This window comes from Lutjanus erythropterus, chromosome 23, assembly GCF_056507025.1.
Source record: "Lutjanus erythropterus isolate fLutEry1 chromosome 23, fLutEry1.hap2, whole genome shotgun sequence".
NCBI classification, from domain to species: domain Eukaryota; kingdom Metazoa; phylum Chordata; class Actinopteri; order Lutjaniformes; family Lutjanidae; genus Lutjanus; species Lutjanus erythropterus.
The window spans coordinates 17,129,551-17,146,124 of record NC_139339.1 but is presented as its reverse complement, the minus strand read 5'-3'; the positions used below and the strand labels follow the sequence as shown (position 1 = coordinate 17,146,124).

Below are 16,574 nucleotides of genomic sequence, written 5' to 3'. Positions count from 1 at the left end.
CTTCAAAAACGGCTGCCCTCTTGAGCTGGATTGAGAAAATAATCCAAATAAAAGTTTCTCGGTGAAAGTTCATGGACAAACTCAACCATGTTTTGTGATTTATGATTATGAAATTTGAGTTTCTGTGCTGAGCCATCATGAGAAGAGGAAGGTTTTTCAGGGAGCTAACAGAGCTGTTGGCAGTGATCCTCTCTACACTTCCAAGTAACCAGGGGATCATTATCCACACTGGATCTATGGGCAGTCTACAAAGGAAAACTGCCACTGAGATCCTAAAAGATTATTTTCCCTGCTCTTGGAGAAACTGAGCGATTGTCAGTCACAATATTCTTTCATTTCTGGCCCCATAGCAAATCTGGGGAAAGGAATGAAATCTTTTACCAGATTCTTTGCTCTGAATACATGGCTGACATCAATGCGGCTCATTAATGGGATAAAGTTTTTGACACTGTCAACAACTTTTGGAGCTCTAAGGACCGTTTTCAACCTGATGGGATTCATCCAAACATCACTGACTCCAGACTAATTGGAGCAAACCCAAAAAAGAGCAGATAAGAGTGAAGGACAAGCTCACGGAGACAGACAGCCTGCATCTCTCCCCCTTCACCAGAATCTTTTATCCAACAAGCCTCCTCCTGCCCTCCAACACACTCATCAGGGAGCCAACGTCAGTCCTTGCCCCCCTCCAGCACACTCACCAATCAAGGAGTCAGTTAAAGCTGCCACGCTAAAGCCCAGTCAGATTTATGAACTGAAAAACAGCAGCCATACTGATGATATTAAACACCTGGTGGCATGGATGGTCAAACACATCTTGAAATTAAAAAGAATCAGTATGTGTCATTTCTGTCTTCAACTTGGAGCTAAAAAAGGCAGTCTCTTTTCTCTGAGAATATCAACAAAAAATAACAATAATGCACAGACCTTATTTACTGTTGTTGCTGACAGCCCATCGGCATCAGTCCCTCCTGAACAGATATCCACCAAAGCATGCAATGACAAACTATATTTGTTTGATTTCACTTTTGTTTTTATGTCTTTTAAATGCAAGTTCTGTCATGTTTTAACTGTTTATTGGCTTGCTTTTAGCTTTTGTTTTTACAGTATGATCTCAAATGCCATATTTTAACATTTTATTTTAATGTATTTCTATGCCCCTGTAAAGTACTTTGAATTGCTTTGTGTTCCACTCTGTTGATTTGTAGTTGTAGATGCTTTTAAACATCAGTCTATGCCAACATGCATCTACAGTTTAGACTTTGACAACAGTCATGTTGGACTCGGATAATTTCTTTGCTCAGGATAATAATATTTCAGTCACAACCACAAGATAACCAGATAATGATAAGATCAAGCAAGTCAAATTCATTTGTGCAACATGACAAACAGTATGAGTCATGGTTGAGTAGAACAGTTTCAATTTTCACAAATTTTACTGCACTGTTAAGAGCAAAATTCTCTTTAATTTCTTTGGTTGTTTAATGAGTAATGCTGCATATCAGTGAGTACATCATGTCTGTGAAGGTTCTCAGTCATCCAGGTCATGGTATTCGTAGCAAAGGTTGTCATAGGCAACTGGACTTGATAGAGTTCTTGAAGACGTTTCACCTCTCATCCAAGAAGCCTCTTCAGAACTGAAGAATTCACTCTATCAAGCGAGTAGATCAGAGGGTATTTAATTTGCTGGAGTAGCCAAATTAGACATTTCCCTGTTCTTATTTATTTATTTATTCTTATCTATGAACTATTTGTCAATAGATTTTCTAGAAAAAACAGTGTGATTATATATATTGATTTATAAAAAAAAACAAGTAATTATCTATATTTTATCTTCTAATTTCAGTATAAGTGACAACACCACAAAATTGCCCTGCATTTCTGCGCAAAATAAAATAATTACCAAGGACATGATTGGAAATATAGAGGAATAAAAAAAAATAATTGTTATGAGTAACCACAGCTGGTCTGGGTTTATACAGAAACCCCTGCCAAAACAGGGTCCATGTGGTCAAAACCACCAACTAAAAGTGTGTTAACTTCATATTGACAACTTGGCAGCCCATTATGATTGAGTTTGAACCTCTCAGCTGACCTCTTCTTCTCCTTCTCTCTCGTGTTTTTCCATGTTCTTCTTTCTGGGTGTGTGTTTGGTATTGGTATCAGAGCAGCAACACCCTGAAGAGAGAACAAAAGCAGTCAGGTAGGGCAGAGGGAAAACTTGAGCGGCAGGTAGCACTAAGCCTGTACAGCTTATGTTTTTGTATGACTGTCCAATAAGATTTTTGCATATTCAGCACATGATTTACAAAATTATTTTCTTTGTTAATCTACATAATTTACAAAATATCCAGATATTCCAACGAAATCTCTCTATTCAGTACTGTATGCAGTGTATGTCAGGTAGTAAAGTATGCAGCAGTCAAGTCCAGTCAAGTCAAGTTTTATTTATATAGCCCAGATCACAATTTGCCTCAGAGGGCTTGACAGTTTGCACAATGTAACACCCTGTGTCCTTAGACCCTCATATATGGGTAAGAAAAAAATCCCCCAAAATCCTTTTAATATTATGGTCCTGTCTTTATTGTGTGCTAGTACCTAATACCTCCCTTTTGCCTTCAAAACTCCTCAATTCTTTGTGGCATAGAAGTGCTGGAGATTTTGGACCATATTGACATGATAGCATCACACATTTGCTGCAGATCTGCTGGCTGCACGTCCACGACGCAAATCTCCCTTTCTGCCACATCCCAAAGGAGCTCTATTGGATTGAGATCTGGTGACTGTGGAGGCCGTTGGAGTACAGTGAACTCAGTGTCATGTCCAAGAAACCAGTTTGAGATGATTTGAGCTTTGCGACAACCACGCCATGTTCAAAGTCACTTAGATCACCTTTCTTCCCCATTCTGACACTCGTTTTGAACTTCAGCAGGTCATGTTGACCATGTCTACATGCCTAAATTGCTTCGAGTTACACTGAGTTGCTGTCATGTGATTGGCTGATTAGATATTTGCGTTAACACAAATAGCAGTTGAACAGGTGTACCCACTAAAGTGGCTGTGAGTATGTAATCGGTATTATTAGTCAGTACATATTGCTTGAATCAAAAGATGACAAGTATATCTCAAATAGTCTCTTAGGCCGGAGATATACTTGCTGTTTAACCATGTGTTTGTGTTTGTGTAACGTCAACTTCAGAGGATGTGCACAACCATCTCTCCAAATGGACGCAGGACACATGAGGCAGCCATAAAGAGTAGGGATGTATAGGAGTGTGTATGTGAACAAGTAGTTAAAGGCAAGTATATTTCCAGCTTCAGTGTTGTGGGATAGATGTAAAAAGGTTACAATGGCTCCAAGTCTCCCCTACTTTAGGTTCTTATGTTGATAATACAGTTGCATTGCTAAACTGTGTTATTACTACTTTTACTTGATTTAATGGTCTGAATACTTCCTCCCTTTTTCTTAGTAAGTCTTTTGACTTACTAAGAAAAAGTATAGCCTTATATTTCAATCTCAGTTTACAGATAAATTCTAATTTACTCATTTACTATACAATACATAACTTCCCTGCACTTTGTCCTCCTAAAATTCTCTGCATTAGTTTCGGGGACCGGTTTGACTTGCCTGACCCACCCATGAATCGCTATGGGGCGGGCTGTCAGCCTGTGAAGGGGCGGGACAGGTGAGGAGAGCCTACAAGACAAGAAAGGATGGGCTGTTTTACTTCAGTGTGTGTTTCGCCATGTGGCCTGATCCCATCAAAGTTTATTTTTAACTGATTATCGCCGTCTGCTTTCGTCCGCTGTTGGCCGTGATATAGCCAAGCCGACATTTTTTTTTCTCGTTTTTAGCTAAAGTTCCATTTTAAGCCTGACTGCGCGAGACACTCACGGTTTTGTTTCTGAAAAGAGAAAAAAAAGTCAGGAGCTTCTTACACACAATAACAACTTATTTAGCTCACATTTTTGAACCGATAAAGCAGTGTCATTTCTTTTTTCTTTTTTAAAATATTGTTTTAATTAAACTCGTCGGTCAGGTTTGTCCCGTCGCCATGGAGAGACACGGCTGTCACTCGGCAACGCACGAGTATCCACATCCTTTCATTCACGAGGTGAAGCTGACCACAGCGCAGAGGATCAGGGTAACGTTCACATTAAAGTCTCCATGTTTGATTTTTCATGGCTGAAATGGACATACTAAGGCACTGATTAATAAAAAAAAAAACTTTAATTCAATCAAACGAGCAGTATTACATATGATTTGTTATTTCTGAAGGGCTTCATTAAGCCCCCAAATCCAACACCTGAAACTAATCAGGCAAAAAGAAAAAAAAAATCGACTGGCAAGAGTTGAGTTTGTCCTGAATAGACTTCTAGCAAACAACTAAAAACTTAACTCAAAATGTGCTTGCATGTAATGACAGGCAACTAATCTACAGTTAAACTTAAAATATAGGTGCTGACCTATAACAGCTATATTGGTATCGGCAGATATTTTGTCTGATATGTGCCCAAATGAAAACTTTTAAGGTAAACAGAACATAATGCAGATTATTTTAATGTTTACTTTATACGCAGAATTTTAGCTATAATCAGTCCTTTTTCTTAATGAGGGTTTTAAAAGTTTATTGTTAAACTGTGAAATACCCAACCTATCTTTGTCACAAGTGTTTAATAAGCACATGTGAGGGATTATTGGAAAAATGTCTACATATTCTATATTACATATATAGAATATCAGATATATCAATAGATACCTTTATTACATACAAAGATATCCAGTATCAGCTTGGCCCTAGTAAATATACAGGTTTTATTTATGTAGTTTAATCAAATTTATGTTTATTTTGAGAACATGTAAGAATTTATAAACATGAGTTCTTCTAACATGACGTTTATGACTTGAAATGAGTTGAATGAATGTCCTGTACAGAGTTCAGTCAAATCATTACATCATGTTTTTAAATAAACATGATCAGTATATCAGCAGACTTCCCAGCATGCATACTTTAACAGTTAAAACTATTTGTTTTTTCTAGTTTAGAGAATACATTTGTGATGAAAACTTGTTGTGTGACACTTAAAGTTCAGTTGATTTGAGTTTGTTTTCCCTTTTAGGATCTTTTAAAAGTCATCTAACCTCAAATTGTCACATGTATGTTTTTTGATTATTTGCGTTTTTAATTCTCCAGGAACTACCCACAAGAGAACAAAGAGTCTTTTTACAGTTCTCTTTCTGACTTTGGTGTCTAAGCAAAACAGACATGCCATAAATGTTTCAGGCGCAGACAGACAAGACAGATGATAACAACATACCTACTGCAGAGTTGCGTAACTCCATGACAGACATTTACATCAGTAGGGCTGGGCAACATGACTGAAACTGGTAAAAAGCAAAATATGGCAGATATACCTGAGATCACACCTAGAACCACTCAAACTGATTGTCAGTGCAGTGAATGGTGTTTCACTGTTTCAGTATTGTCACATCAAAAGTCTTGACACAATGTAAAATTAAAGTTTTAATCATTTTTGTTTTTTACATCTATATAAAATCAAACTGAATTTTAATTATACTGTAGAAGACTTTTACCCTTACAGACCTAAATGATCTTAAATTAATGTACCTTTTCTTTTCTGATCCTCAGGGCATCATCCTGGGCAGCATCCTCTTCCCTCTACGCGTCACCCTGACAGCACTTGTCTTCCTCATCATGTGGCCTCTTGCCCGGCTACGATTGGCCGGCCTGTCTAAGGAGGAACGCTCTCGGCCTGTTGAGGGCTGGCGTCGCTGGCTCTTCCACCCGATGATGTTGTGGCTGAGCAGAGCCGCCTTCTTTTCCCTGGGCTTCCTGTGGGTGAAGGTCAAAGGTTGCAGGGCGGACCTGAAGGAGGCGCCCGTGCTGGTGGTGGCACCTCACAGCGGCTTTCTGGACATGCTGGTTCTGTGTCCGACCCAGCTGGCGACGGTGGTGTCGCGGTCAGAGAACACCAGCCTGCCAGTTATAGGAGGTGAGGAGCTGGGATTCACTCAGACAAAACTTAGACACACTGAAGTTTCTTCTTTGTTGGTTGTTACAGTTTCTAGAACTACAGATGGATAATTTAACCAGTGCTGACATGATTAGTTGATTTATATTTATTTGATGTTATTTATTTTACTGGAAGGATGCATGATATACATGCACTTTATAAAGGATGTCTTGCTGTAGCTAATTTTCAGTCCTTGTCCCTGGTCAGACTTTTAAGGAATAAAACAAAAGATACACTGTAATACAGACATGGAGACTAACAATAAAACAGACAAACAACCACTACAAACACTACAACTTCTCTCCAAAGAAGCCAGACTCCACAGGAGAAAACACAAATTTTTACCCTGCAGAACACAGAAGTTGCTGGTCTACTGGTGCCTTGATCTGTTGGTTTATATAATAAGCAATATTTGGTTTATATAATAGAAAAAGATGTTTGATGGCAAAGTAAAGAAATAAAGAAATACTCTAAATACAGCATACACTTAAACTGTTTTGTTTTTTTGGTGGGCCTTTATTAGGTGGCTAAAATACATTTTGCTGCCAGCTCTGTTCACAGCAGTATATTGCTTAGCTTCCTACACAGGAACTTTAGCTGCTTCAAACTGGGGGGGTGTTAACTGCCATTAACTGTAACTAATGCAGCAATACACTGACTGTTTTGGTGGTGTTTTTTGAAGTTCATGTCGACTTAAAAGCATCAAGACAATTCTGACTTTAATCTTTTGCCCATTTCCTCCTCCTTTTCCTTGTATCTAGCTGCATAATTTACTAGTAGGAGACAGAAAAATCTGAAAGACAATGGTGTAAAAGGAGAAACACAAAATCGTTCCACATGATGTGGTACAAGGCAGTCAGAGAAAAGTGTAAAATTTCACTTTGAATGAGAAAAATGAGGAAATGGAGTATTCACCATGCCAAAAAGTGAGTGCTGCCAGCACCCTCCAGGCAGGTTAAGTCATAGTTTAGTCGTTTGTTCATGTCAGACATATTTGTAACTTTCACAGTGGCTGGATGAGCACAGGGCAGTGTGCAATCCAGCTATCAGACAAACAACCCAGAGTAATATTTATAATAGAGGGGTCGAGGAAAATACAAGTATGTAGGGAAGTCCCAAAGATATACAAGTGACTCATTCCTTTGGCTTCTAATCTGCTCTCCGCCTGCTTTGGCACTTCCTGTCTTGCCTTCAGGGCTGTCTTGCTCAAGACTCCTCCCTTTGGTTCTGGTTCTGATTTTGTTCTTGTGTAACTGTTTTGTTTGTGTGTGCCTGTTTCAGCTCTCCTGGAGTTCAACCAGTCTGTACTTGTGAGCAGAAAGGATCCAGAGTCGAGGAAAAAGGCAGTGGCTCAGGTCACAGAAAGGCTCACCTCCAATGGCTACTGGCCTCAGGTGAGATGTCCTCTGATGTCTTGTTTTGTCTACAACACAAAGATGTTTAGTTTACTGTCATAGATGAGTAAAGAAACCAGAAAATATTCACATTTGAGAAGCTGAAATCAGAGTATTTTGACTTTTCTGAAAAAAAAAAAAGACTCAAAATGATTAACTGATGTCAAAATAGTTTACAATCAATTTCAGAGTTGACAACTAATCAACTGACTGATTGTTGCAGCTCTCAAGTGTATCAACAACAATGATGGTGGACACACCCCCAGTTTGGAGAAGCACAGAGGAGTAGCAGCATGGAGGCTAAGCAATGCGCTGCTGTGGACAGGGTCAGCAGAAAAGCATATTTTAGCCTCTCATAAATAACGTTTAAAGTGTACGCTATATTTAGTCTGTTTTCACTGTTTTACCTTGCTGTCAGACAGCCTTTCTGATGGGGAAACCACCATTATATAAGCCAAATATTGCTCTCTCCCCATTAGCAGTTGCGGGTCTACCGCTGCCTCAATCATTTAGTTGGCTGTCATTTTTTCCTTTCAACAGAAAAAAACAATGTACACATTTTAAATGCTTCATCATAGTTGTAGTGCAGAAATATATTTTAAATTAGTGGAATTTCTTCCATAGTCTTTTACTTACTTGGCGTTCCCATATTGTACGCCTGCTGCTTCTCCAAATTAGGAGTGTGCTGCTTGCCATCTACTGTAAGTAAAACACTGACAGTGCAGAAGTACCTCATATAACCCCACTTCAAACTATCCCTTTGACTTTTGCTAGCAACAGAAAGTCTGTTGGACTTCACATTTATTTAAGTTAAAAGACTGTTGAAATATTTGCTACCATCTTGGTTGCAGTCTTGTTTACAAAAGTGGCAATTACTCCCAAATTATCCAATCACACTTTGAAGTAATTAGGGGAATGCTGGTTGTCACAGAAACAGCAACAACAAAAGCGTTGCAAACCTTATAGAAATAGTTCAGTTTCTGTTAATGATGGCTTCGCAGATCAGAGCCTCAACCTAAACAAACAGCTGATCAAGATTAGATAAGGTCTTTGGATTGGGAACTTGATTTGGTAGATTGGAGAAGAGGGGAACGACACATTTTCTGCCTCCAGGGACGACGTTTCTTATCACATCCTTAATTACAGTTTGGAAATTTGTTTCTTTGATTCAGCCTGTAAATTCACCTGCACCGCCCGCATTACCTCATAGATCACATTTCTTTATTCTTGGCTAGATGCTGATGTTTCCTGAGGGGACCACAACTAATGGCAGCGCACTCATCAAATTCAAACCTGGTGAGTCCTGTCTGGTTTTTCTTGATGTCTGATGTTTGTACAAATATGGTGTAGGAACGAGCGGCATGAGAGTTTAAGGGCGTAGCAGCTGGTTGTTTTGCTCTTGGATGATTAACTTCTTTCTCCGCTCTGTCTGTTTTTTCCTCCACACATCTTTCTGTCCTCAGGTGCCTTCCTCGCTGGAGTCCCTGTCCAACCTGTTCTGTTGCGTTACCCCAACAAGCTGGTGAGTGAAGTCAGGTTCATGGGCTAGTTTGTAAACATGACAGATGTGTTACTTAAAAACTGTCTTTTGTTGGGTTAAAAAGAGGAGGATTGGGTCACCATGTAACTTTAAATTTAGTCACCCTGGATGAAAACACCTTTAAAAGTAAACTTACAAGGTCTCAGAGTAAGAAAACACTTAATGTTGTAATAAACATTGATGTTTTAATTTTGAGGGCTGGTTCAAAATAGTAGATGGTTTGTTGAACCATTTTTAACCAATGACATTATGCAGGTTTTAATTAATTTGGTAAGAAATGTCAATATGAACACCAGCAGTAATGTTTCATCATAGTCCAGTCATGTCATTTGGTTACAGCTAAAAAAAAAAATACATTTAAGCGTGCAGCACCTTTTAAAGAACTGTTTGATAAAAGAAGTCAAATGAATGTGCTAAGTCGTCAAACAAAATAATGTTTCGCGGTCTTTTGTGTTCAGAATTGTAACTAGTATATGCAGAAAAATGACAGACATGTATCTGTTGGACAGACCATACAAAATCCAGGATTTCAGGACCATTTTTTGGCCTATCTCTGCCTTGAGTTCTTATATACAAAATAATATATGGAACAAATACACTCTCATATGTGAGCATCTCAGTTTAAATTGCTGAACAGAATTTTAGCCATAATCTCCACCTGACAGATTATTCACTTATTTGTATTCATTTTAACTCTAAATTAACATGTTTTTCTATATTATTTTAGGTTCGTTTTTTTTACTTGTCTGTGTATATATTTCTACCAGCAAAATATATACAAAATATATACCAGGAGCCAGAAACTGTCACTAGAGCAGCACTCAAACTGTCAGGTGTAAAAGTAAAACATTGCAGGTTGCTCAACAGTGAACACAGGAGATGCTTTGTTCTGTAGTTGCAGTTTTCTTTTGACTCATTTGTATGACATCTTCCTCATCACTTCCTGTCCACAATATAGAATGGCTGTGTACACACACCATCCTACATTTTATCAGATTGTAGTTGCATTTATGAACGTGCTGTAATGTTTGTCCAGGCCAGTGTGTTTGCATACTGGTTCCTGTCAGGGTGTGTAACTGGTGAAAGTGACTGGAAATGCACAAGCTATTAAAAAACCTCTCCACCCAGTCTGTTACAGGATTGTTTTTGTTCCACTTGGTTGTTTTGTGTCCACTGTTTGATTACAGTGTCTCTATGACTCTTCTCAGGATACTGTTCGCTGGACATACAAAGGAACAAGCTGGTGAGTTCCTCTGTCTGTCATCGTCAATCCAGTGTGACAATGTTGGGCTAATTTCATTACATAGAAGCCATGATAAATGACCTGGATTTCTGCAGAGACAGGAAGTTAGGTACGCCTGGAAAATTGTTTCAACAACTTCCATGACTTCCTGATATTATTTTTTTTACTCCCACAATTGTCTGCTCAGTAACCTTGTTTGAGATTAAAAAATACATATTTTCAATCAATTCAACTCACACACAGCTGTTACATTTGCTGCTGTTAGGAGGGTTTAGTTTTAGGAGTGTATGTCAATGATGGAAACGGCTCTCTGTATAAGATGTTTGACAGCGCCTCAAACTGCAGCCTCCAGAAAGATCATTAAGTTGACTTAATGTCTCTCCAAGACAGTTTAAACAGAAGCTGGACTTTATAACAGTCATGAAGGGAGGATTTATTGCAGGACTGTTGTATTAGCTAAGTGTACCTTATAAACTGAGAACTGAGTGTATACTGGAAGTGCAGGTCTGTCCACAACAGACTCAGTTAAGTTCTTGACCATCAAGAGATATTTGATGCATTCCAATATCCATACTACCATACTATTATAGTAAAAATATTTAGTATGTCAAATGCAGCATGCTAAAAATACGAGGATGTCCTGCTGCATCCAGTCACATTTTGCAGTATGCAACAGTATGGACAGACAGTAAAACAATAGTATCTTTGCCCCCCATTTCCTTTGTTTTCTTCCCTCCATCACTGAGCAGCATTGTGTTATGGTCATATTGTTTTAGGGTTTTTTGTATCAAAATGCCTTAATTAGTCACTTTTCTCTTGACCAGTTGGTAAAGTGGGTCAGAACTCTACTTGCTGAAGCCAGTTTTTACTTGTCTGTGTACAAATTGTTGTTATTTAATAGCAGCTAATCAATAAGACAAAGACAGAGTGTACAGCCCATGTGCTGAGGCTGCCTCTGCAGTGTCTGTGGTTTTGGCTCCAGCCTGCGGTCCTTTTCTGCATATCTTCCCCCCACGCTCTGTCCTTCTTTCCTGTCCTCACTTCAGCTGTGCCATAAATTAATGGCATAAAAGCCCCAAAATATGAAAAAACATAACAAAGACTAAAGTGGATTGTCTTATTTGATCTATGACTGCGACATCTGTAAAATGTTTATCACAGTTTGTCCAAGGCGACATCTTTAAAAGTCTTGTTTTGTCTATAACCAAATATGTTCAGTTTAATATGATAATAAATGGAGAAAACTAGGAAACATCCATATTTGAGAGGCTGAATCAGTATTTTCTGAACAGCAACAAGTAATCAATAATAAAAATTGTTATTTTTTTACCACTAGTTAATTGCTGAGATTTCTAAGCCCAACAATCTGTAATGTTGACCCCTGGTGGGGGTGAATGAGCATTATTAGTTGGAGCCCTGGCTGCCATGTTTATGCAGCACCTTCCGGGTTTTTGGAAACTCATGATCTATGTTTTTTCTCATGGTTAGCAGTTACCGCAGTGACAGTATTGATTTTTCTACATAAAATATAATCTTATCTCTTTGTCCGTTAGGGTTGAGGCTCTGTGGCACACAACTTCACAGTTCTACACCAACATGACTGTTGAGGTAAGACCAGATCAATCACAGCTTAAATAAACTGTCGTTTTTTGTGAAGGAATTACTTAACAGCTGCTGAAACCACTTTTGACCTGCAGTGGTTGAGGTGTGTGTCGAAGTGCACTCAGGGTGTGTTTGTTACACTGTGTAACTGGTGTAAACTTTCAAACAAAACAGATTAGTATTATAGCTTGATATTAACTTACTTTTTAAATGTTTGTTTTGAATGTGTCTGTATTAACCCAGTGTGTTTTGCTGTTAAACTTCCTCCTGTTCCATGTTTGCCTGCTTCTGCTGTGACTAAATTGTCTGTTATTGTGCTGCAGTTCCTGCCAGTTTACAACCCGTCTCAGGAGGAGAAGAGCGACCCCAACCTGTATGCAGACAATGTTCAGAAACTCATGGCCAAGTAAGTAGCAGGATAAGCAGCTGTTCTATCACCATGTTAGGAACAGCCAAAAATGTCACTGGCTGTTTGATCAACAGCAGTTACAAACACCTCTGCTTATAATTTATAGGCAGAGACTTCAACTGTTATGTTGATGTCTGCTGGAATTTCAAACTTTCCCAACATGTAATCTCTCAATCTGGAAGAAAAAAAACAAACGCCGGGGTTTTCTGAGGACAGTTTGCAGATGTTGTTGTAGTTTCTCACAGCTGCCACTAGATGTTACTCAAGAGCCATATTTATTTTACACATTTTATTTGGGCTCTCTCTGTGGATTTTAATGTGCACTGTAGTTGTGCTGTTAGAGTGATGATTTAATTAATCATCACTCTAAAATTTATCCAAATAATCCAAATCATAATGGACAAAATAAATATTTGCTCTATTTTTTGGTTCATTTCTCACTGACAAATTCCACCAACATCACATTTTTCATAACAAAGCTTGTGATTTGGACAAAGTCTTAGAGTTGTTTCATCCCTTGATCCCCTGTGGTCCATAAAAATTATGAAAATGTTGATCACGGTTTCCCAAAGCCCAAGATGATGTCCTCAGATGTCCTTTTTTGTGATATTTACTTCTCTGTTTTGGGGAACTAAAAAACAAAAAGACATTTTTTTCATCATTCATGTAAACCAAAAAATATTTAAATATTTGAAAATAAATGATCCTGTCATCATATGTATCATTCAAAGCGAGATTAGTCCTCTGGGGAGAATACTCAAACGAGGATCACTAAAAATAATAATCAATAAAAACAGCCAATCCTATTTCTTCCAAAATATGTTGCTGGGGACCCCCTACAACCTACTCAGGGACCTCTGATGGTAATACTGTAATAAATAAAGGCTTGCATTAAAAAAAATAAGATAAACGGCCATCATAACAGGGCTATACAGAAAAGGCTCCATATTGTACAGAATGTCTCTTATAATAAACTTTTCTGTTGTGTTTCAGGGCTCTTGGAGTCCCAGCTACAGATTACGTGATGGAGGGCCGAGTTCCTGTCAGTAAACTGGGCGGTCTGTCTCTCCCGCTGGACTCACCTGCCAGAGAAACTCTCTCACTACTGCACAGAAACGGGTAAGAGAAGCTCCGTGTTTGTTTATTTACTTTTTTTTGTACTTGGTTTTCTTTTTTCTCACCCTCTTTGTCTCTCTTTCAGTCTGGGAGCTGAAGAAGTGGAAGCAGCTCTGGACAGGATGATTGACAGGTGTCAGTCAGGACCTCAGGGATCGGTCCAGGCCAATATGGAGGAGCTCGCCTCTATTCTTGGGCTGACGGACAGACAGGCAGCTGTCACTATCTGCGGCCTCTACTCCAAGGTAGAAGCATAGGTTTGTCTACTAAGATAACTGCTGGATGTTATTTTTTCACTGGTGTTTACACCTGTGTTTTTGATGATAACTAACAGCTGCAGGAAAAACGTACTTTGGAGTTTTCCAAGAGTGCATATATGCTGCTTTGTCAACATATACAATCAGAGAATTTTTTTTTTGTTTCTTAGATGACTCCAAACTCTTTATACTGCTAATACAGTTGAGCTTTTCTGTTAACAGTTACTGCTTTACAGATACTCTTCTTCAAAGAGTAATTTTTAATTATAATTTAGGTAATTTAGGCATCACAACATGTCTATTATCCAAAACACTGTTCTGCTTATTCAGACTGATTCAGTGTCTTGTTCAGATGTTCTCTCACCTTCAATGTGTGATACCTCCTGTAATAATACAGGATCACAGAGTTTTCAAGGAAAAAAGGAAAACAATTTCCAAAGGCATATAATATGATTTTCATGTTTCTTTGTTTTTGTTTTGTTTGTTTTTTTCCAGGATGAAATTGTGGACCTCAGGCAGATCTATCTGAGTGTTACCGCTCTGTCAGGATTTGTCAGCTTCAAGTCACTGCTTCACACTGCTTTTACTGTAAGTCCTGTCGGTTTATTTATACCATTCGTTTGATTTTATTTTCTTCCTGACTCCAGGTTAAGGAGGTTAAGGGTACCCCGTGTCCATATAGCATTATTTTTTTCTGGTAGAAAAGTGCTGGCAGCGTCCTAGAGGGTGCTGGGTTGAAGCATATATGTGATGAGAGGAAAAACACTGCATGTGGGGTTGACATAGCAGAGGACTGACTACACAGCTGACAACAACCATACAACGCTGACCAGCAACATCCAGTGTCTGGCCAATCAGCTCCCACAAATGGGCTTTTTCTGTCTCTGTTATGACACAGTTTCTCCTCAATTTTCTGGGTTACCATATTGACGAGTCCTCATGTAGTATACTGGTTCCCTGTAGAACTGCAACAATTAATCAATGAAGTGAGTGTTAAACTAACTATTTTGATAATCAATCAGGTTGAAAATTTTTCAAAGAAAAAAGTTAAATCTTTGATTCTGGTTTCTTTACTCCTCTAAGACGGTAAACTGAATATCTTTTGGTTGTGGGCAAAACAAGACATTTGTGGATGTCATCTTGGGCTTTGGGAAACAAGTGATCGACATTTTTCACCATCACCGACATTTTATAGGCCAACAAGTATTGATCGAGAAAATAATCAGCTGAGTAATCGACAGTGAAAATAATGGTTACTTGCATGAAAGACGTGACAGCAATAACACCAGCACCTTGGTAAAAAGTTAAGAGATTTTGAACCAGAAGCAGAGTGGCCACACAATTGTGGAAGACTCTGAGGAGAAAGAAAAAACATTTGGCACAACACTTATTCTCTAGGTGGCAACATGCTGCCACAGATGTTCTCTCCTCATTGGGAATAATCTAATGTATCCCATCATTCTGCTAAAATCCATAATGTTTTCTTTTTTTCCTTTTCTAAATGTGCTGTTATTGTTTTCCAGCTGTTTGACAGGGAGGCCAGAGGCAGTCTGAGTGCAGAGGAGCTGTCTGGACTCATGGGGGCGCTGCTGGGTGTTCCTCAGCACAACACTGCTGAACTTTACACTGAGGCCTCCAATCAAGGCCAGCTTACTGAAGGTGAGAGTCTCAAAATCTTTCTGCCACTAACCAGTATCTGCTGTGATGTGCTGGAGTGAAGTGATGCAGCAGCCTCTGCATCAGACTTTTTTTTTTATTTAAGGGTACTGAATTGTTTTCACTTTGAGATTATTTGTAATGAAATGTAAATTAAAATAAAATGTAATTACTTGAACGTCAGGATTTATTTAGTTTTACTTGCAATAGTTAAAACAACTGTGCCAAAAGATTTTCACACTTCTGTCCATTCGATAACAAATACATGAAGAGACAGAGCAGCCCACACAAAGTTGTAAACAAGTTAGTTTACAAATATAGTATATGAAAATAATTCTGACACCAGAAAGAGAAAAACTTGTGTTAGTAATGGTAATAAAACTTTTTTTAACCGATAAACATTTACAGTAAAAATGAAAATCTTTGTCAAAATTTAGAATTTAGTGCACAAACTCAAAAACCAAACCTTGTTTAAATGCCTTAAACAGTAAACTGTATGTTTGATTAAAACAGAACTTTTCACCATCATCTTAACACAAAAGTGCAGGGTGCTGCCAGCACCATTTCTTAAAGTGAACTGAAAATTGTAAGGAAAAAAACAAAAAACAAAAAACAAAAAAAAAGCTCCCCTAAATTTTACAAAGTAAATAGAGAGATGTGGCTGCATCAGAGCCAAAGTTAAACGTTTTTAATTAAATTATCTAATTGCTAATCAGATTCCACTAATCCAAAAATGCTGAGTATTGGACCTGATGATCAATCAATCCCTAGTTGAAACACATTTAAGTCCTTATTTATACCGGCCTTGTTTTCCACAGAGTCTCTGCTGCGAGTGCTGACGACCCACCCGACCTATCAGAGAGTGCTGAACGAGTACCTGCAGGCTGAGGAGGCAGGTCCTCTGCTGGCCAATGGAAAGGCAGTGAACAACAACGGAAACATGCACAACGGCAACAGATCCCTCCACTACAACAAAAAGTATGAATAAGAAGTTTATATTCTTCGGATTCCCTTTATTTTTTTACAGGATGCTGAGTAAAGTTTGCTAGTGTATCAAATTGAAACAGAATTACCTTCGACAAAGGATTGTATTTTTTAAGTTTGATGTGTGTGTGAGTGAGTGAATGTATTTTTTATTAAATTACTGTAATGGTTTACAGTCACAGTCAACTATGCCAACAACACCAAAGAGTGACTTAAATAATGACCACAGTAACTCTCTGAGGCGTGTATGTGTGTGTGTGTGTGTGTGTGTGTGTGTGTGTGTGTGTGTGTGTGTGTGTGTGTGTGTGTGTGTGTGTGTGAAAGAAGGTTCATGTTTACC

The 16,574-nt window shown here is 38.5% G+C and overlaps 1 protein-coding gene across 1 annotated transcript; it reads left to right on the top strand.

Moving 5' to 3' along the window:
- Window positions 1–3,991: 3,991 nt before the first annotated feature.
- On the top strand, window positions 3,992–16,496 carry lpcat4 (lysophosphatidylcholine acyltransferase 4). Its single transcript, XM_084712651.1, has 13 exons — window positions 3,992–4,142; window positions 5,649–6,012; window positions 7,315–7,427; window positions 8,663–8,723; window positions 8,891–8,949; window positions 10,176–10,210; window positions 11,764–11,818; window positions 12,136–12,218; window positions 13,215–13,340; window positions 13,423–13,582; window positions 14,090–14,182; window positions 15,118–15,253; window positions 16,069–16,496. Exons 1-13 carry the CDS (start codon window positions 4,053–4,055, stop codon window positions 16,236–16,238), a joined length of 1,545 nt encoding a protein of 514 aa, XP_084568777.1. The 5' UTR covers window positions 3,992–4,052; the 3' UTR covers window positions 16,239–16,496.
- The last annotated feature ends 78 nt before the right edge of the window (window positions 16,497–16,574 follow it).